General features: G+C 41.7%; 1 protein-coding gene across 1 annotated transcript in view; it reads right to left on the bottom strand.

The window, feature by feature from the left end:
* The window catches only part of slit1b (slit homolog 1b (Drosophila)), an 80,665-nt gene that overhangs the window by 46,305 nt on the left and 11,279 nt on the right, over positions 1–23,081 (bottom strand). Inside the window, exons 2-4 of the mRNA XM_078273884.1 lie at positions 18,475–18,546; positions 16,657–16,728; positions 16,457–16,528 (exon numbers count right to left, since the gene is read on the bottom strand). Coding sequence (XP_078130010.1) covers positions 16,457–16,528; positions 16,657–16,728; positions 18,475–18,546 — 216 coding nt within the window. The remainder of the gene's footprint in view (positions 1–16,456; positions 16,529–16,656; positions 16,729–18,474; positions 18,547–23,081) is intronic.

Raw genomic sequence — 23,081 nt, 5'->3', positions numbered from 1 at the left:
CTAGTTTATCGGAGGAAAAAAGGGTCCGTGCGCCGGGCGCATGTTTCAAAAGGGTTGTACTTAGTAGCTTAATTAATACATAGGTGTGTTTTGTGCGTAACATGCAATAAACCAATCAGAGTGGCATCTCCCATTCCCTAAAAGTCAGGTGCGTTTGGACCTTGGAGCATTGCTGTTATGATGGCGGATCTGCTGAGCAGGAAGGAGAGATTTTCAGGAGAAGAAACTGCTCGTGTGTGATGTGAAAGTGCGCGAGCAGATCATATCATAATACTATTTCACATTGTAACATTTTTATTTGAATCTTTTGCATGTTTGTGTGCTGCTGCGCGTCCCTGTGTGTGTGTAACAAGCATACTGTGCGCGCTGTGCACGAAGCTAGGCGCATTTTACTAATTTGCTGTTAAAATAACAATGAAATGATGCGTCATTGACTTTAGACCAGGTTTTTGTCGGTCAATGGCGCGATCACTTTCTGATGCGTTAAGATGGCAATACGCCAAGAATGCACCTGAACACACCTCCCTGTAAGACCAGCACGCCCATGGGCGCAAAGACGGGCGCAGGTGCATTTTCCATTTAAACGACGCGGGCGCTGGACGTGAAACTGACAACTGGGTCGGTCTTAAACTAGCAAAGACACTTGCGTCGGGCTTTGCGCCGCGCCGGGTGCAAGATAGGGCCCAAAGTGTTTTAAAACTTTCTCGTGGCAGCGATAGAGGCAGTGATGTTTCCTGTTTCCTTTACGGGACTCTCACACCGCTTCAAAACACACTGACAAGTCTGACTGCTGTTGTGATTGGCCACGACAGCGTGACGTCGGGCTGTTTTTCTCCAAAATTTTAATCCGTCTCAACTTTTCGCCGTAGGCTGCTGATTTTTGTTTCCGGCTGCCCCGTGCGTCCCCCACCACCGCAGCCTAGACGTACTACCTACATTCAAAATGAATGAGAAGCCTTGCATTTTTGCCCGACTGTCTGACGACCGCCTGACTGTATGTGAACGCAGCCTAATGCTACGACCATGGCTGTAAACGGTATGCAGATCTGTCGTCCTCTATAGCCAATCTGTGTCCAATCAATCTGCACACTCAGTTACAGCTGAGCTCAGTCTCTGTCAAAGGTTCAGTGGTAAACCAGAGGAAGAAGCATGGAGAGGTCAGCGGCTAAAAGCAGCAAGACATCTTGAAGCAAAATAAACTAAACTCGACACCGTCTGAGGTCCGCGATAAAAGCAGAGGTATCACTGTGCTGTCGAAGCTTAAAGCTCAGCAGTGTCTGAGACATGAAACAACCAGTGAAGGAGGTGATGAAGGATATACAGAGTGAAAGAGGAATGAGTCAAAAGGAGCACAAGATGAATGGATAGACACAGTGAACATGTGCGAGGTGTTACGGGACAAGCATGGTGATACAGGAATAAACACGGGCATCAATTAAAAGAGTAACAATGTGAGACAGGAGCAAGTTGACAAGTGGCCTGGAAGCACCCTGGGATACCCGAGGTGGATGGGGACGGAGGGAAAGGATGTCTGTGTTATTTTGCATCATTAATCTAGGCTGGACCCAGCTTCTTATGTGCTTATCCATCCTGTTTAGGATTGACCCATCTCCCAGAACACAAATAATCTTGGGCTGAATGGAACCTGGGTCCCTGCAATCCAACATAGGTTATGATGTATCCTAGTCCTATATTCCTGGACCTTATCACAGGACGATAGGACGGTACTTTGCTTTCTGTCACCCCAAACCCAGACGAGCAGTGAAAGTGGATGGAACGAGAGATGTAAAGGGAAACGAGATATCGGGATATGAAAATGAGTTGGAAGGAGAGAAAGTAAGAGACAGTTTAAGAGTTAGAGAAACAAGAGTATGAGGAGAGTTGGAGCAGAAGAGAGGGAAGGAGGCTTAATAGAAAGAGCAGTGTTTCCCATACAGAGGTTCTACTAGTGAAATACGATGTTATGTTAACTGTGATGGATTACTCATCTCAAGCAAGTTTCAAGTCTCAGAAAATGATTACAAGCTTTTTTTCCCCTTGGGAAGTCATTTCATCTTTTAAAAACAGAATTGTAGGATATCCCAAATATAAACTTCCCTCATGGTGAGAAGATTGGATCCCTTTGAAAGTAGTAGAGAGAATAAATCTGTGTGTTAACATTCATCTACACAAACTCAAAGACCAGTGCACAACATGACAAATGTTCACACACAAAAAATAAGGTGACTTGACAAATGAAAGCAGTCTATTCGGCTTCCAGTCGGTGGTGGTGGAAAAACACCTATAATGCGTTTTTCCTTCTTTCCTTTCTTCGTAGATTTTATTTCATAATTTGTATTCTTTATTTTTGTATTGTGTATTTCCGCAGACGTTTCTACAGACACTCAGGGGTGCCAATTCTGTGGGTGCTCCAGGGCTCAGGCACCCATGGTTGATTGTGAGCACCCACGGGGGGAATCATACTGTCGGCTGACAATATCAAAATAATGAGGCATAGCAGAGAATAGGCCGAGAACGTTGAGTTAAACCTGTGTCCATTCCTTTTGCGTTTTTTTTTGTCCCCTTTAGGCTTCATACAGTAATTTAAAGCACGTCATGTTGCATCACCTTGTGACCTGCTGCCATCTGACCTAATTGGCTCTGACAAGCACACAATGACAAGAATAGAGGTACAGTAAATATAACCAGTATAACACATCCCATCCATTGACAACTAGATGTTAATATACCCTATTATATGAGAAATGAGGAGCCTATGAAAGAAAAGTGCCATTTTAGTGGGGTAAGGCATAATAAACGACTATGGGAAATGCATAAGTATAAAGGTATTTTACATGCAGGGTATTACAGTAGCTAAAATGATCAAAATCGCCAGAATTTTAGAAGTATAGGCTGAGTAAATGTACAATAACTCTTACTGCAAAGTAAAATTTAAATACAACAAAGTAAGACAATTGGCAACTAAATACTACATAAACCAGGTGCCAAATGCAAGATAAATAAGGTGAAGCTGCACACTCTACTCTCTACATCTAGGCTGTCTTTACCAAACTAATTATTAATGAATAATCGATAACAGTAAGAGGTCAAATGAAAAAATGTAATAGTACATTAGGGCTGCACGATATGAGGAAAATATAGTATATGCGATAAGGTTGTTGATCATCGCGATAATACTTGTGATAAATAAACAGATATAAAAATGTACTCAGTCCTGCCTTTCTGCTGCTTTTAATGTTTGAATACAACAAATTTTTTTAATTACAAAAACTGAAAGGAAATTATTTCCAACGTTATTTTATTGAACATTGAACAGAACAATGTCTGATTTGTTTTTCTGCTGATACTCTCTTTCGCCATGTGTTTATTGTTTGGTACGGTTGATATCATAATGATGAAAAAAAACGATTTGTTGTGAAGCCCTAATGTTCACGTATGTATGTATGTATGTACGTACGTACGTATGTATGTATGTATGTATGTATGTACGTACGTACGTATATATGTATGTATGTACGTATATGTATGTATGTATGTATGTACGTATGTACGTATGTATGTACGTATGTATGTATATATGTATGTACGTATGTACGTACATATGTATGTATGTATGTATGTATGTATGTATGTACGTACATATGTATGTATGTATGTATGCATGTATGTATAAGAAGACCTTTGATTTATTCTCATATAAATACTTTACATCCACAGCACACATGTATAGTGTATCATAAGACCTCTCTCTCTCTCTCTCATGTCCACACACACACACACACACACACACACACACACACACACACAAAAAGATGCTTTCCCATCAGGTTGTCAGGATGTCTGTTGCCAGGACACCAGAAGGCTGGATATGATGTTTACTGGAGGGAAACACCAACTGGTCACAGCTGGACGTGTGTGTGTGTGTGTGTGTGTGTACAGTAGGTAGTCTCATAATATTTGCTCTCTCTCCTGCTACCTCCTCTAATCATTTTCTGATCCGTTCCGTCATCCGTTGTGTCCGTGCCCTCCATCACCTCTGCCCTTCCTCGCTCCACTTCATCCTCTCATTGTTCCGCCCGTCTCTCCTGTCGTTTCAATATCCTCCTCATCCCCCCCATCCCTCCCTCCCCGCTCCCAGCGGAGGGTGAGAAAGGTAAACTTTCCCACTCGATCCCCTGCTCGTCTTCTACTCGTCACCTCTCCGTCCAGCCGTCTCCCCCGACTACGGGTCAAACAGGTCAGTTTCAGTCTAGCCATGTGCTGTTCTTCCCCGTTTTTTGCTATTGATATTAACAACGTTTATCAAAAAGTTAGACAAAGAGAGAAATGTTTAATCACAACACAAAGTGTCGTCTAAGTTACGGCCCATTTACAACTGTCTTTGCACTTGATGCTTTTTGGGCGGATTTGAAAACTATCCGATATAAGAAAAAAGCCAAGTCTGATGTGAATTCAAGAAAAACGCACAAGAGAGACGCGTTGCAATCTAATTGTTTAAATTACCTTTATAAGTTCAAAGGGCATTCTAGACTTTACTCCGCCCCAAGAACAAAACCTGAACTCAGCTGAGGAATCTCAAAGATGACACAGCACTGAGAACACATTTCACTGGTTCCAATGAGCTACCACTTTCTTTCTTCACACACGCACACAAGCGCAAACACACACACACACACACAAACTGTCTTGTGTGACCCCCATCCAGGCAGGTCATCAGACAGAGTCAGAGCAACAACATAGTTCATATTTTATTTTCATAGTCTGGTTTCCTCCTCAACCTGACACACAAAAACACGCACAGTATAAACAACTTAAATAAGTTATCGTCTAAGCAACTGAAAGATACTGAGAAACAGACAGAGGAGAAGGTATCAGATAGAACGGAGAACGAGGAGCAAAGACAAAATAAAACAAAGAGGAGAGAAACACATGTTACAACCAGTTGTGGAGCACAAAAAAAACCCAATAAATATCTGAAGTTAAAGGTGCTCTAAGCGATGTTGGGTGACGGCACTTCTTGTTGACGTTTGAAGTATTTTCAAACAAAACGAAGCTGGCTCGCCCCGCCGGTTATTGGCTGGAGGACTGTTTGTTATTTTTGGTGGTGCAGGTTGGCGCAGTTTGTTTTTGTTGGCGTTTGTGGAGCCTGGGCTGTCTACAGAGACGCCGTTATTTTTATTTTTTTTAACAGTGTGTTCAGGGGACAGGCAGCTCGCGGATAGTGAGATGTTTGCTGTATGTTGCAAAAAATGTTGTAGCCTAAAAAACGTGTGACATCGCTAAGAGCACCTTTAACTGATACTGCATCAGAATGCAGACAACTGTGGTCGACCAGAAAACCACAGTTAGAGAGGATGACCCTAAAAAGTCCTGACAGAACCTCTCACACACACACACACACACACACACAAATAATGAGCGATTAACCAGGATGTCGAAATGGATCAGACAAGAGGGAGCTGATCACACTTGATCCACAGGATCACACATCTACAAACATGTCTCCCTCATTCTGACACTTAGGAACACACCCTCTTGATTGTACGAGACATCCCGAGGGATTTGCACAGAAAAATGAAGAGAGAGCGGAAGGGAAGCGAAATTAGAGCGAGAGAGAAGAGAGGAAATCAAGTAGGTACATGTTTCCAAAAGCCAAATGTAAGACACTTACAGACCTTTGCAAACAGTAAAATAACAAAGGTTAAGCAAAGGTTTTGTATAAAAGGACTAGTCCGCTAAAAAAAAAAATTCTTGGAGTATCAAACACTTATCAACTGTAGCTTGTAAGGTCACACTAAAAAGAAAAAAGAAACATCTGCAGCATAATACACGTTCTACTGTTGATCTGTAAATGAATATATAATGTGAAGGGAAACGAAGGGAATCTTTTCTGAAACACGTTACAGATTTTCTTAGACAATACTGTATTGTGCTTTTAACTTTGTGCATTACAAAAACGCTCTTTCCTAGTAAACAAAGCCAGATTCATAAAAAATATATATATAGTTTTCCAAGTTTATTGTGGTGTGGTTGGACCTCATGAATGCTATTGTGGATTTTGTTTAAAACGGATCAAATCCATGCAGCCAGGTTCCAAAACCTGGCGGAAAGCCTGAAATATGACATGTTCAACTATCACAAATGTGTTTAATATTTGGCTGTATCTTACTTTTGGCCATGATGTGCATGTTGTGGAAAAATGATGAGTGGTTATAACCTTCTGACATGCAGATCAACTGCAGAGAACTGCAGAGAAGTGGATTATGCTGCAGGAGGGCTTTAAGCAGGTTTTGATACAGTGTGCACTGACTCTGGGTCATGATTCAAATCCAACCTGACAACAGCTCCTGTTTTCCACGAGGGAGCAAGTTTCAAACTTTTTAAAGAAAACAGGGGTGGCGAATTTGACACTTAGAGGTGCCGTAGGTAGGATTGTGAAGATCCAGGACTTATCCAAACAAATGTGAACATCGACAACTTCTCAGTCCCTCCCCCCCTTTCCGCTAAAGCCCCAAACGGTCTCCTAAGCCCCTCCCCCCACAAGGGAGAATGAATGCGTGTGCATGAGCAGTGATTGACACGCAGTTAGACACCGCCCCCTGGCCCTGATTGGTGCATCTGAACAGGGAGCTGTGGATTTTTGCAAATCACACTACAGGCTGTAAGTGGTGCCAGAGGAGCCGGGTTGTTTATGTCTGCTTCATGTAGTTCTACTGGAACATAGGGTCAGTTTCAGCAAATATGACAGAAAGTTAGTTTTATAAGTCTTCTATAAGCACCTTTAAGAGATAGATTTCTAATGGGGTGTTTAGCGTAAGATGATGTAACACAAAGTTGATAGAGCCAGTTCGGTACAGCTTTGAACAACAGATTAAAACACAACTTAATCTTCTCTGAGTTCTAATTGTGTGCTACTACAGTATTGTGTTTTATCAGAAAAATGTATTTTGTGAGGGAAGCACAAAACTACCCAGTGTATGTTTTGGTTTGACCAACAGAGTAGCAAAACAGATGCTTATATTCATATGAAAATGTGATCATAACAAACTCCTTTTGTGTGGCCAAGTATTGTTCATACCCACTGAGGTTCATTTTAAATCATAATGGGAGTCCCAAAGTTTCCAAAGATACCAAATATCAATACACAAAACATCCAGATGGAGCGGTGCAGCTATAAAAACATGTTTTTTGCAAATTTTACAGGTACTAAATTGTGACTTTATGGATAAAAGTTTAAAAGAATGGCAGAGGCCATTAAAAAAAGGAAAATATAGAAGGATAGGGTGAGGGAAAGTCTTCTTGTTTTTCTTCTGAAGCCCACAAACATTCATTTTTCTCATTTCCCTTCTGCCTTTGTGTGCACCACAGAGCTGCAGGCAGAGAGCTCACACAGACAAAACACAGCATGAAGAAACGCAAACACACACACACACACACACACACACAGCATGAACACGCAAACACACCACACACATGCAAATTATTAGCTTCACACAACATCCAGGGGAAACAGGGCTGACTCTTAATTCAACACAATGCGAGCACATTACACCATCAACACGCAATTACACACACACACACACACACACTGTAGCATATGCGTGACAAAGACATATTAGTAGACAAAAACACGAATCCACGGGTTACATGACCCACACCCTGAGAAGGTTCATGACCTGATGGCACGAAGGAGGCTGTAACCACGGCAACAGACCAAACTCTGGAAGCAAATACTGTAAATGTCTTCTCTACCGCTCTTGTTTTCTCTCTCTACCTCTCTTGCTTCAGTTTCATTCTTGCTTTAGGTCAAAAAAAGTTCAAGCGTGCAATAAGTGAGATAATGATTATTATCAGTGAGATATAATCATTTTAACAAGGTTACAAAGTGCTTTAAAGAAACAAAAACAGAGGGTCCTGATTAGAGCTGCGACGATTAATCCACTATTCAATTAATAGCCAACTATTTTGTTAATGAAAATTCTCTGTGTCCAGCTTGTTAAATGTGAATATTGTTCTAGTCTCTTCTCTCCTCTGTGACAGTGAACTGAATATCTTTGAGTTGGGGTCAAAATAAGACATTTGATGACGTCATATTGGGCTTTTGGGAAACACTGATCCACATTTTTCATTATCTTCTGACATTTTATAGACCCAACAACTAATCGATTAATCAAGAAAATATTCGAGTGATTAATCGACTATGAAAATGATCGTTAGTTGCAGCCCTGGTATAGAGGGTCACATGTTCTCACGTATTACTTTTTTTCTAGTAACGGGTGAATCCCTTTATGCCGCTCTCTTCTTTCATGAACCTTGTTTCTTGTTCTTCTTGTCACCTCCGTCTCTACTTCCCATTGCTCTTTCCTTCATTACACCCGTTCTTCACTCTCTCTTTGCTTTCCTCCCTTCTTCTCTTTCCCCCCTGCCAAATCCATCTCAACTTCGTCCATGGCTCCATCTTTTTCTACTTCCCTTCCTCTGCCCTTGCCTCTTTTCTTTCCAGCTTAATTTCTCTTCCCTCCCTCCCACGATCCATCTATCCACAGGGGAGCACAGCACTTAATTGGAAACGCCCACAGGCAGATGGAGAGGGAAAGGTGATTGGGGGGGAAAATAAAATGAACGAGAAAGGAAAGAAGGACAAACAAAAAAAAACCAAAAGCGGTAGATAATGAAAATGAAACAATGGAGACAGAGATGTGAGAGTTGACTGCGTCTGTCTCTCACTAATATTTGTATTAGTGTCAATCTGAGATTAGTGTGTGTTATTTTCCCATCATGCTCTCCCTGAGTCAGCTTTACTTTGGACAGACATGACAGGAGAAATCACGGTTCCTGGCCTGACCTCCTACAAACACGCTCACGCACACACACACACACACACACGCACACACACACTCTGAGCAAAAGAATAACAGCTGAGCAGGTTTTTGTAAAGGGAGTGATGGTGTCTGTCCTCGCCACAGATCCTGTTATCCAGCGTGAAGCTGTTTCCACACACAGCGGGGAGCGTCCCGCGGTCCCAGCTTTAAGAAAACAAAAATTCTGGGAAAATCCTGCTCCTGTGTGTTCTGCGATGAAGGATCTGAGCCCTGTAGATAATATAAATATAGAAATGCATGCATGTGCAGATGGACACACGCAGGCATATCTGCTGTCGGCTGGACACTTTTTATCCAAAGCGACTTGCACGAGTGTGTTTTGTATGTATGTAAGTTTTAGCATGGAAAGCACTATTAGGAATGAAGTAAATACACTTTAATAATACCACACTATACCACACTGATTACTCAGAAAATGATCTCCAACTCTGCAGCTCCACTGAGCTTTTTAACCTCTTTTAGCTCTTTGGTTTGGTTTCGTGGCACATTTACTGTTTGTGCAATTTCATCAACATCGTTTCCAGCTGCACCAGGTAACTGTTTTTAACATTTCTAAAGATCCACATACGTCCAATTATCTCAGTGAGATAATAACGCAGTGAGACAGCAGACAATTATTAAAAACTGCATGAATACAAAATGATCCCACAGGCAAACACAACATTAATGAATGTGCAGACACAAACTTTCTCTCTCTCTCAATCTCTCCCACACGGCAGACACACCTATAAATAATTATGTCACCCAATCACACACTACAGTATAACACAACACGCATGACTGCTATAGATGCAAATCGGTGTAATTAGCCCTCGTGTAAATGCAAGCGCACAGACACCCACACATGACAGTCAATTATACTGTAGAAATGCAAATAAAAGCAATTATTACACACACACACACACACACACACACACACACACACACACACACACACACACTACTCCAGCGTTCTCTTCGTCGGGTAAACAGTAAAGTCACGTTCCGGTTAGCCTCTAAATAGGCGAAACCCGGCAGCTGCTATCACTACCTCTGTTAGCTTCACGCTGTTAATTAGCCACAATCAGATGCCAATCAGCTGCGCTAATGAGGACAGCTCTGCCTTTCTGCCTAATGAGAGAAACTCTCCGAATGTCTGAGGGGAAAGTTACTGTAACCGCAAGGACACACTCGAAAGGACACACATTAAATCATGCACACACACTTAATTTCCTACTATATTTTCATTTAGTGCATCCCTCTTTCTGCGTTGGAAAGAAAATGTGGATAAGGGTGCACATTTTCAGACAGTACGTACAGGAAGAAATTCGTTGTGTTACATTTGGTAGTTCACATTAATAGTTCAGTGTAAAGAATGAAAAAAGAGAGCTAGAGAGAGAAGTTCAAACCGTGGCTCCTCTCTCACCTCTGCATAGCTGACCAATCACAGCACACAGTGGGTGTGAATGTCGGATTGTCAGTTTCAGAAAGTTACAAAAATGGTCGGACACAGACACACCCCCCAATCCGATGTTCAAGAGGTGTGGGGGGAGGTTAGAATAGAAATCTAGACGCACCCTAGCGGCCGTCTAGCAACTCTACTGTAGTCAGGCCAATCACATCGTGTACAGAGTCGGTAGGCAGGCTTAACATAATGACGGCAGAGTTGCGACGGTTCCGCGTGAATTCCCTGCTACTTGAAAACAAAGAAGATGGCTGCTGCTGCTGGCTAACAACGGCCTTTGGAATCGGCTTTGGCCGCGACTCTGGAAGACTTGGAGTTCAGCTTTTCTTTGAAAAAAAGAACAAAGAACGGCACTGAAGTCATTCTTAAAAAAGGAAGATGTGCTCGGAGTTTTGCCGACCGGCAAAAGTTTAATCTATCAACTAGCGTTGCTCTGGTTGGTTGTAGTGCTATCCTATTGCGTGCAGAGAGAATTTGAAAGACAACCGTTTATCCCGCCCCTCGGATTGAGCCCTGCCAATGGGGAGTTCCCAGACCCAACATTTGGATGTGGGGCTGGCTTGTCAGGCTAGGGGGAGGGGGTTTCCGAAGCTATTCGATCATCCGACAAGCACTTCTGATGGAGTATAAAAGCATTGCTCAATAGCGCTAGAAGTCGCCCAAAACTCCAAACACCACCTTAGAGCAGGGGCATCAAACTCAATTTCACTAAGGGCCACACTGGAAAATAAGAATCACGTCAACCACGTTACAGTTTGGTCAACATAAATTCCTAAAAAAGTCAGCAAAGAAGCCGTCATAAAAAAACGCCAAAAAAGGTCAAACAAAGCGACAAAAACATCGAAAGAAGCGCCAAAAAAGTCAGAAAAAATGTGGCAAACACGTCGGAAAAAAAACGTGGGCAAAAGTGACAAAAACTTTTTTTAAAAACAGCAAAACGTTGAAAAAGCGACAAAAACTAGGTGGGCCAAAATGTATTGTGATCCGAAAATTGATATGCGGGCCGGATCAAAGTCTGCATGGGGCCAGATTTGGCCCGCGGGCCTTGAGTTTGACACGTGCGCCTTAGAGCCAACTTAAACAGGATCACACTTAGATTCGTGCAGACTTTCGTCATAAACATTGACATGTTGGATCAGGGCTTGGCTTGGTCCATCTTTATTTTGTTTTTTACTTTTGCTATATATATATATATATATATATATATATATATATATATATATATATATATATATATATATATATATATATATATATATATATTTCTAGATGAACGCTATGCCTACTCCTTATAAAGCCCTGAGTTGACAGGAAGTAGCACTTGTTTGTTTGAAGGAGTAAATCCCATCAATCCACGGCGAAAAGCACACCTGCTGAAGCTCCGTTTGGTCTGGCTAACCACACAGTTCACCTGCAGGTCAAGGTGAGTATGCATGTGTGAGACATCGAGCTACACTCCCATAATTCTTGGGTTCCCCTGGGCTAAAGGGAGGTGCTGAGAGGGGGGCACCCTGGCACGCACACACACACACACACACACACACACACACACACACACACGCAGCCTCTGCCATCAAAATACACAAAGGGCTATTACTGGGTGTGGAGTGAACCCTTCACACAATAACAGAAGCAAGCAAAAGACTAGAGAGAGAGAGAGAGAGAGAGAGAGAGAGAGAGAGAGAGAGAGAGAGAGAGAGAGAGAGAGAGAGAGAGAGAGAGAGAGATGAGTCTACAAAATCAAGAAAAGGAAGGAGTTGAAACAACAAGAAAGAGGTGTAGAGAAAAGACTCATGCAGAGGAGAAAGCTGTAATTATGGTGATTAATCTGACTTAAAACAACCGCAGGACGCTTCAAAAAAAGGTGTTGATATGACAACCTGCACCAACAGTGAAACCCTGACTTGTGAATGTATGATGAAATTAAACATGTAATCAGGTATTCAATTACAGCGGCACGTAGACATGAGTATATAGGGATCCACACGGACCTTTCGTGGATATGGACCCTTGTGGCCACCAGGATGCGGCAACCGTGAAGTGCACGTTAGATGTGTGGGGACATGAAATCAGGGTGAAAGTCTCCTCTTTTGAAAAAAATCTATAAAACCAAAAAACCTTGACTAACAAAGACAAACAAAAGAAAGGATTTAGGGGAGGTGAGAGAAAAGAGAAAAATGTAAAATGAGAGTAACTGAAGTACGGAAGGTAATTTGCCCAGAGAGAGAATAATGCACACAAGGAAAAAGCAACTCTGTGTGTGTGTGTGTGTGTGTGTGTGTGTGTGTGTGTGTGTGTGTGTGTGTGTGTGTGTGTGTGTGTGTGTGTGTGTGTGTGTGTGTGTGTGTGTGTGTGTGTGTGTGTGTGTGTGTGTGTGTGTGTGTGTGTGTGTGTGTGTGTGTTTCCAAGGGACATCAGGCTTTATAGAGTCCATCAACACAGCAGGAGGAGAAGAAATCACTCCTGCTGGAGGAAGTGCTAATGGCTCTGCAGTGTGTGCTGCTTTGTGTGAATGTCTAAGTGTGTGTGTCTGCTGATTGATCGAACATGCCAAGTCCATTTCGGCATTCCCTGATGGGAGCCAGAGTGTGAAATTGCCAAAAAGGCAAACGACAAATAACCAGGTCAGACACACACACACACACACACACACACACACACACACACACACACACACACACACACACACATCAACAAACAGACTGACATACACAAACTGTCTTTTTACCATTTATCACTCTCATACTTTCTCTTTTTCTCTCTCTCTCTTATACACACACACACACACACACACACACACACACCCCCATCCACTTGTTCATTCCCACCTTCCCTCTGTAATTAGTTGCATTTTTCAATGCTGTTTTTCACTTTACCTCCTCCCCCTCTGTGCTCAGAGGAAAAGTAAGAGTGTCTCTTTATATCGGATCACATTTTATTTGTCAACCACTAAATTCATCAAACACAGAAACACTCACACAGGTACAAAAACACACCACTGTCATAAATGGATCAATCATTGAGAAGAGTTAATTATTGAGCTCTGTTTGCTTTTCTTTCTCTCTCAGCAGCAGTGTTTGTATGTGCGTATCCAGGCGTCTCCAGGCAGTAGGAGATACATTCCCCATTCTACACTACAAACACAATTATAACAAAGACTTCAGAGCAGTGTGTGTGTGTGTGTGTGTGTGTGTGTGTGTGTGTGTGTGTGTGTGTGTCACATTTAGCCGCATAGTAACCAACTTCATCCAAGCTTTCGGTTATTAAACAAGAAAAAAACCTCTGTGTGTGTGTGTGTGTGTGTGTGTGTGTGTGTGTGCGTCAAATTAAAGCTCAACTGTGCCTACTACTCCTGTGGGACTGTGGGAAGTGATTTGCGGTGCTTCTGCTGTCCGAGGGGAGACCATTTGCAGTGTTTTCTAGGTGAGAAAAATGGGTCTATTTTTGATCTGAAAACTGGCGAGCACACAGTCTGAAGCGGCAAAAAGCATCTCTGTTACTTTTCAGCATATGTGACGGTTTATTACTTTAAACCAAATGAATATCAGTAGTTCAACATGTCTTTATCTACTATATGCAAATTTGCAAACGTATAACTTATACTTTCATCTCAGGGAGCTGTGTCCATTAACCATTGTCCCTTAATAAAAACTAGTCTCCTCCAATCCACTCACACAACAAACATACACATAAGATTCATCACAAAAGCAGAACAATCACAGTTTAGGCTTTAAGGAGCAAAATATACAACTCCTTAATCCAATACTGTACATTTTAGGCTGCAGTTTGCACAAAAGAAGCACACAAACAGATGAAATAGCGTATGGAGAAACAAGTAAGGACTGTAAACTCTACGTGAACCTCAGCTAAACTGTGGTTCTACACTGAAATATGGATTATAATATAATACTCGCTCTGTCATGGCAAGCTGCACTATTTCATTGTCTTTTTCTAAATCAGTTTCTTGTCCTGGTTTGAGTTGTAACAATCAAAACACATTTAAAATTATAACAAGCAGCAACTTCATCAGAAGGGAAATGATGAGAATCCCTTATCACCACACACTGTAAGATTTTGCAACTGGCCCAGACTGCCGACTCAAATATATAATCATTCCAATAATCACTGTAAGGGGTACGACAAAGGGAACCAGGTAAAGAGTAGTTTCGCATTGCCAGTCCTTCCTCCACAGCCCTGCGGAGGAGGGTCTGGCTAGTCCACACAGCATTCTGGGATGGGAGAAAAACGTGCTCTGGTTTATTGGCATTTCTTTAAACCAATCACAATCGTTTTGGGCGGCAAAAGAGGAACGGTGCCTCTGCAAAATAGCCTCTGGAAGGAACTTGTTTTGGTTGAACATGTGTACATCCAAAAGTTGTTTTAGTCGTGCAACAGAAAACTCAGATTGGACAGATAGTCTAGCTAGCTGTCTGGATTTACCCTGCAGAGATCTGAGGAGCAGTTAACCATAGTCCTCACGAATCCACCGGAGTGTAAAGGTCCTATGACATGCTGCTTTTTGAATGCTTTTATATAGGCATATGCTTAGTGGTCTCCTAATACTGTATCTGAAGTCTCTTTTATATAGGCCTTAGTGGTCCCCTAATACTGTATCTGAAGTCTCTTTTATATAGACCTTAGTGGTCCCCTAATACTGTATCTGAAGTCTCTTTTATATAGACCTTAGTGGTCCCCTAATACTGTATCTGAAGTCTCTTTTATATAGACCTTAGTGGTCCCCCTAATACTGTATCTGAAGTCTCTTTTATATAGGCCTTAGTGGTCCCCTAATACTGTATCTGAAGTCTCTTTTATATAGGCCTTAGTGGTCCCCTAATACTGTATCTGAAGTCTCTTTTATATAGGCCTTAGTGGTCTCCTAATACTGTATCTGAAGTCTCTTTCATATAGGCCTTAGTGGTCCCCTAATACTGTATCTGACGTCTCTTTTATATAGGCCTTAGTGGTCCCCTAATACTGTATCTGAAGTCTCTTTTATATAGGCCTTAGTGGTCCCCTAATACTGTATCTGAAGTCTCTTTTATATAGGCCTTAGTGGTCCCCTAATACTGTATCTGAAGTCTCTTTTATATAGGCCTTAGTGGTCCCCCTAATACTGTATCTGAAGTCTCTTTTATATAGGCCTTAGTGGTCTCCTAATACTGTATCTGAAGTCTCTTTTCATATAGGCCTTAGTGGTCCCCTAATACTGTATCTGAAGTCTCTTTTATATAGACCTTAGTGGTCTCCCTAATACTGTATCTGAAGTCTCTTTTCATATAGGCCTTAGTGGTCCCCTAATACTGTATCTGAAGTCTCTTTTATATAGACCTTAGTGGTTTCCTAATACTGTATCTGAAGTCTCTTTTATATAGACCTTAGTGGTTTCCTAATACTGTATCTGAAGTCTCTTTTATATAGACCTTAGTGGTCCCCTAATACTGTATCTGAAGTCTCTTTTATATAGGCCTTAGTGGTCCCCTAATACTGTATCTGAAGTCTCTTTCCCGAAATTCAGCCTTGGTGCAGAATTACAGCCACTAGAGCCAGTCCCACAATGAGCTTTCCTTAGGATGTGCCATTTCTGTGTCTGTAGCTTTAAATGCTATTGAGGAGGAGAGAGGGGGGGCAAGGTGGAGGGTGGGGGTGTGGCCTTGACCAACTGCCACTTTGCAAGCCATGATGTCTCTCTCTCATGAGTGGGCCAAATTCTCTGGACGGACAAAGCAGAAAAAGGGGGGGTAACCTTTCCCCTTATGACGTCATAAAGGGAAGATTCCAGATCGGCCCATCTGAGCTTTCATTTTCTCAAAGGCAGAGCAGGATACCCAGGGCTCGGTTTACACCTGTCGCCATTTCTAGCCACTGGGGGTACATAGGCAGGCTGGGGGAACTCACATTAATGTTAAAAAACCTCATAAAGTGAAATGTTCATCCCATGAGACCTTTAACATTTCAACACAAAGAAAGCCCAAGGCAACGGATATCCGGCCTAAATGGCGGAATTTCCGTCGGCAACGGAAGTGGAACGTCGTGGATATAGACTAGGTAAAGAGTATAGGGTTCAAAAGTTAGATATTGATAGAGGAGAGTAAAGGATAGAAAGCATGCAGATATTTTGGAGACTCACAGTCGAGACAGGCCTTCATTCTTCTGAAACAGCAGCTCTGGAAGTTGGCTGAGATGGTTCTTGTTGAGGCGACTAGATGGACAAAAACACACGCTGGATTAAAAAAAAACTTGCTGCTTAAATGTTACAGTCAATTGAGTGGAAATGTCACCTTCTTTCTATTTGCATGTTTATTTGAGTGAATATGTGTGTGCTCTCACAGTCTCTCCAGTTCCTTCAGTTCATCAAAAGCTCCTCGCTCAACGATACTGATCTGGTTCTCCATCAGGTGACTGCCATTAAAAAAGATAAATCAATGAAAACACTGAAACACACATGTATAAGCATGAATGCAATTTGAAATATATCACTATTGATTCAGAGACTTATTCATATCACTAATGTAATTTCCCCTCGCGGGATCAATATAGAATGTCTTAATATTATGGTCTTCAAGCATGCAAACGGAAAAAGCAGTTTGTCAGCTGATCAAAAATACTGTGTAGTTGCAACAAAATGTCCTCATAGTAGGGCTGGGTGATATGGAGAAAATCAAATATCACGATATTTTTTACCAAATACCTCGAAATCGATACCGCAACGATACTGCAGTGTTGACTATTGGTGCTTTCACAAAATATTTACACAATGAGATTTTTGATAAATAATCATCAGTAATGTGGATATAATGTCTAAGTGGGAAAAGGCAAATAATAGAACAGTTACAACAGTCTGGTAAGTTCCGAAAATGACATCACTTTACTGTAACGCAGCCTTTAAAACCAGGAAAAGACACTTATGTTATATCACGATATTCAAAATCTAAGATGATATCTAGTCTCATATCGATATAATATCGATATATCGCCCAACTCTACCTCATAGCTTTATGTTCGTAAAATAAAATGTCATATTTAAATATATATATTCCAATTAGACCACATCATCGTTATTCAAGCAGATACTGTTCATCCTTAGTAAAATATCAGGATGTATTCATAGCAGCAAAGATCAGTGCATCGAGTAAATTATACTAATTATGGCATCAATTTGCCACTTAGTAAATAAATATAAAACACAAGCGAGAGCACATCATTATTTTGGGGAGATATTATAAGCAAATTGCATGAATTTTAACACTGCGCACACAATAATAAACAGAGTCTCTGAAAGAACCAAAACCAGGACAACATGTAACATCTTTTACACTGTCATCGATCACATTGAAAAGCCTCAACACGCATTATTGCTCCCACAACTGCCTCTGGGATCTGTACACTTGATGAATACATTCCACAGACTTTCACATCATGAAGCCCTAGTGTAACACTCAATCCCCTCCTGACAGCAACGAGCCCCGGGCTCCCGGCAGGCTGCTAATCTGTTCTGAGCAGGCCTCCGGAGATGTCATTAGTTTCTGGCATGCCATCTTTTTAACACCGCACGTCCATCACTGGCACGCAGCACAGTCCTCAGGTAAACACAGGAACCCACCATCAGTGCAGCCACTCCCGGAGGGCACTGGGTTTCCAGGTCAAAAGGTCGCAGATAAACCCCTCCCTGTCGTAAATTTGACTGACACTGACACCAAACAAGCCACCTCTGCGTAGCTCATGTGTCAGTGCAGAGCTAAAGCATCGCTCTGTTCCCTCTGGCTTTTGGTGGCACCACAGCCGTGGTTCCCACATTCCTACGAGACCTAAACCGAGCAGAGAAATGTGGGAAAGAGCCTCTGCTGAATACACAGAAGCTGTTGCCCCATCAACAAAGAGTCTGACAGCTGGGAGCGAAGGTTAGGCGTCTTTATTTTTCCAGAAATGTATCCGTTTGTTTTATGAACTGAAAAAAAAAAAAAAACATCAGCAAAAAAAAAAAAAGTAATTTCTAAATGAAAACTGTCGCACTAATTTAAAGATGTTCTGGATCATAGGGATATCTAAAATGAAATGGCGCCAAAGCTAGTGTGAATGTCACCCTGAACGAGAGTATAACATATAAACTTACATGTGTGTGAAGGAGTAAATGTGGCTGTGACTTACAGGACTCGGAGGTGTTTGAGACCAGAGAAGTCTGTCTTGGTGACGATGGTCAGGTTGTTTCCATTCAGATCACTGAAAAAAAAACAACACGACAACAGCAGATTAGAGAACAGGAACTAAACTGATGAAGCAAGACATTAGAGCAGTACATTAAAATAATCAACGACTACGTTTACATGCACATATTATTCCGGTTTTTGCCCTTATTCCTAAAAAAGACGATATTCCAAATAAGCGGTTTACATGGCTAATGAAAGTGAATATTCCACCAATGTTCCCGTTTACATGTAGCCGTGCAAAACACGATTTTTTCAATGTTTTCCAACGGTGGCGGACTTCTTGGACCGTGCGAACGCAGCGTCCCTCTTTCATTCCTTTAACCAGCTTCTTGAAAATGTCGGCGAAGCGATGTTTGTGCATAGCTAAAAACCTGTTGAAGTCTTTGATAATGTTTATGTTTCTCCTTCTTATGTTTTGGACATGCATTTCTACCAGGTCTGCAGCCTTGCAAACTGTTGGCTGCTTATTTTGTGTACAGCAACGCACAGAGCTGACCATAAGCAGTAAACAGGCAAGAGGCTGTAATCTGCAGTAAAACCCCCAATTGAGACTCACATTCCATATGTCCAAAGAATGCCTCTAAAACCCAAATAAAACCAGCATATCCCACATGTCTTAGTCAGAAAATGCTACATTCAAGAGAAAAAAAATTATTCGGAATATCCAACCGGAATATGCTGTTTACATGACCTGTATCAAATTCGGAATATTATCATATTCGGAATAATAGTGCAATATTGGTGTGCATGTTAACGTACTCAGTGACATCTGAGAGTGGTGCAAGATGGAGCGGAGAAGTGTTAAAAAGATGACATTTAACTTGATTTACCCCAAGGGAAAGTGCTTTGTAGCGGTTGCAATACAAAGTGGAAAGAGTGCAAATATAAAAAGTCTAAGATAACAAATCGCAAATAATGTGCAAATCCAAAATATATACAATACTGACGTGCATATCAATATAAACATATACAGCCAGGGGTTACTTATAAAAGTACAACACATAAATAACACAGACACACAACCACATATATGTTAATATAGAATATAAGAATAGAAGACAGAAAAGTTGCTATCTTAAGAGGAACCATAGTTAGCCAGTATGCGACATTGGTTAAACTGTGTGAGGACTGAAATCCTAAACAGTTAAACAAATCTGTTAACTTTGAAGAAAATTGTGACTATTACACAAAAATACACAGTCACACATTTTCCAAGTTTAGCTTTGTCTAAACCTTTTTGTGACGCTTTTAGAGCTGCTTAAGGAGTTAACGTTCTTAAGGGCGACACACACAACAGCATATCATCAGAACACGCCAGTCACAACTTCCAGACCCAACTCTTTAACAAACAGCAACATCTTATCACTTTGCTTCTTCGTGGGACATCCCAGCTACTGTCCGTCCAGTGTGTTGTGAGGGGGATTCTAGCAGCTATTTTGCCAGGTGATCAGATATCATCCTTAACCTCTAAATCATTCTGAAAAATTCAATATGATGTTAAAGCATTTATGATTCATCAGTTGCTGTGGTCTGTAGCCAAAAAGTGAACATCTGCCCTGATAAGTGTTACAAAGGCAGCAGATTAAATTTGCACTATGAGTTCCTGCACGGTTTCAGCACAATTTTGTCTCAAATCGTAGGCATCTCTCCTTGATCCGCTAGCTGCCTGGCCCCTGAATACACCATGAAAAATCCCGGTCTCGGGAGACAACACAGGGGTCGTAAACGTCACACAAACACTAGGGGGCGCAGGCTGGCAAAATACAAAATACAACAAACCAGCTATCCAGCAGCTACTCTCAGATACAACTCACGCTACTCAATCAACTCTGCTCACTGTCCGTCCGTCCCCCATTATGGGCATGCGCACTAACCCCCACCCCGTCCCCCAACCATCTTGTCTGCGATTGGCTGGAACGTGGTTTGTTGTATTTTGGTGCACTGCCTGCGCTGCTAGTGTTTGTTTGACGTTTACAACCCCTGTGTTGTCTCCCGAGACCGGGCTTATTCACGGTGTGTTCAGGGGGCAGGCAGCTAGCGGATCAAGGAGAGATGCCTACGATTTGAGACAAAAATTAAATCGCGCTGGAACCATGCAGGAACTCATAGTGCACCTCTAAGCTCCACTGGAACTCGCTTTCAAGTAGTTTTTTAACAGAAAAAAAGATCCTTCCTTTCTATGAATTTACATTTCAAAATACCTCTGTACTGTACAGTGCATTGTTTCTGCTCTTTGAAGTTATTTTCCCTCAGTTTGCAGAGAAGAATGTCTTTGCATTGGGAGTTCACTTTGAGGACAATCTGCTTCTGGTTTATACTGTAAATCAGCCAACGTCAGCTTGAAGTTGCAAAAGAAGTTCAGTATGACATTCCTTCCTGGATGAAACTGCTACTCTTTGACGAGAGTATCATGTACCTCCTTCACTCCACACTGACGTGCTCTCCAATCATCGTTTCAACTGCTCTCTGTGAAGGTTTACTACTGTTGCACTCATTCCAAGTCACTCAAGGCAGCAGCTTCAGACAGTTTCCAGCCATTTTGTACACACACTTCAGGTATAAACTGTTGTCAGTGTTTGTTATGTGATATTGTACTTAGGCAGGCACTCTTTTCAACACAACCGTGGAGGCTGCTCCTAGCGGGAGGGGTTTAACCCTATGACCTCATTGTCTACTTTGATCGACAGCTGCGAAGAAGAGAGGGGATGATGTCACTCTTCCCACGAGGCTTTGTGGACAGAGAGGTAAACTGAACCCTGTGCGTGTACCTGTATGTGTGTGTATGTGGAGTGTCATGTTCCTGTACTACTGTAAAGGGTGGAGCAGAGTGTGACCTTGTCCTGTATAATAGAGAAAGAAGGAGAGAGAGAAGGGGCGAGATATGTTGAGGTTTGGGTGTGTGAACCGGATCTAATGGAAATGCAAAGAAAACACCTAGCAAAGAAGAAAAAAAGAAAAATTACATGTCCATAACAGTAAAATGAGCCCTGCACTGCACAAAAAAAAAAAATTGTTTAGTTATTTTTCCTAATTTTTCCTTTTTTTTTTCTTTTTCCCCCCCAGTGCAGTTTCCCTTCTTTCAGGAGTTTTCTATAAATTGTAGTTAAAGGCTAGTTTAACATTTTTTAAGTCCATCCTAATGCAATAATCATGTACACATATGTACATTGAAACTACGTGCATTTAAACGTGATGGGGGGACAAAATCCAGTCTTCTTTCTGAGCAAAAACACATTCAGCTGAAGATAACTTGAGGATCTAGCAGTCGGCGTTAGATAAATCAAGTGGTTATCTTACAGTGATATGCTTTTTAGAACAAAGTTTCCCCAGTTTGAGCAGATGCTGTGAAGCGATAGTAACACCAGAGGGAAGTTTGTGCTAAAAAGACTGTCACTTTGGACAATCCCCACTTGGTTTGCGTGTGACAGGTGAATCTGTACACACTGTGTGTCTATGAAGCAGCAAAAGTGGGCCAAATCCTCTGTGCCGATACCAGAAAGTCCTCCTTGAGGACTTCAGATTTTGTTAGGGCTGCAAGAAAAAAATATTTTCACAATCAATTCATTTAGAATTATTTTCACAAATTGTTGGAAAACACTGACATATCTCATTGTAATTTCCAGGAGCCCAAGAGCGACAGGTTCAACTACTTTTTATTCAAAGCTTTCCGCCACTGTTGCTGTGGTTTGTTCAGTGGACTTCTCTGCATTTTGAAGATGAGTACAATATACCAGTGCACCGAATGAATGCATGATACACAGCATATGCAGGGGAACATGTCGTTAAAACTAAGTATGTCAGGGAAATCAGCACACTAACTTCAATAATAAAAAAAGAAATGTCCCTAATGAAAACAATCACAATATCATTTTGTTTAACATGGCTTCTCCACCTTCTTTCTTTAACAACAGGAAGTCAGAGATGCACAAAAATAAGTTCTCTCTTCTCTACAGTAAAACTTCTGCCTCCTGTCAAAAATGGATCAGCAATGGATGCACGTAATTGATCCAGCATATCTAATAAACTTACAATATAGTTGAATTTTTGGCCAAAAATAATGGTAGAAAATCATGGAAGTTTGTGTTGCCTTGGCTCTAGCAGCAAGAACGCACAGCCTCACTCTTTAAAAAGGTAATTGCCTTTTTCTGTGCAATGTCACAGAAGCCTGTACAGCAGATTGTTGCATTACAGTCCAGATAATGCCATTTGAGAGTAGAGATAATGTTGCTAAGGTTAAACAATGAATATGATCCCACTGGAATAAAAAAAATATTTTTGCAGTCTGAAAATGGAGGAGGAGGTAGCATGGGATTGGCTGGGACAGAGGGAGGGACGGATGGATGTAGACGGGTCGTGGCGGGGGGTCCAGAATCGCTCCCGGGATGTGTGTGAAATTACCCTGACAGTTAGACCGCACAGGCGAAACAAGCATGAGGCGGAGGAGAGATGTACAGCGAGCGATGACCATATCGCCACACGCTGTAAGAGCATGTTATGGATGCTCAGAAAAACACCAAGTCCGGAAATATCAGCCCGCTAATTGCTAAA

This window comes from Sander vitreus, chromosome 2 (assembly GCF_031162955.1).
Source record: "Sander vitreus isolate 19-12246 chromosome 2, sanVit1, whole genome shotgun sequence".
In the NCBI taxonomy this organism is placed as follows: domain Eukaryota; kingdom Metazoa; phylum Chordata; class Actinopteri; order Perciformes; family Percidae; genus Sander; species Sander vitreus.
This window is presented reverse-complemented; position numbering and strand designations above follow the sequence as displayed.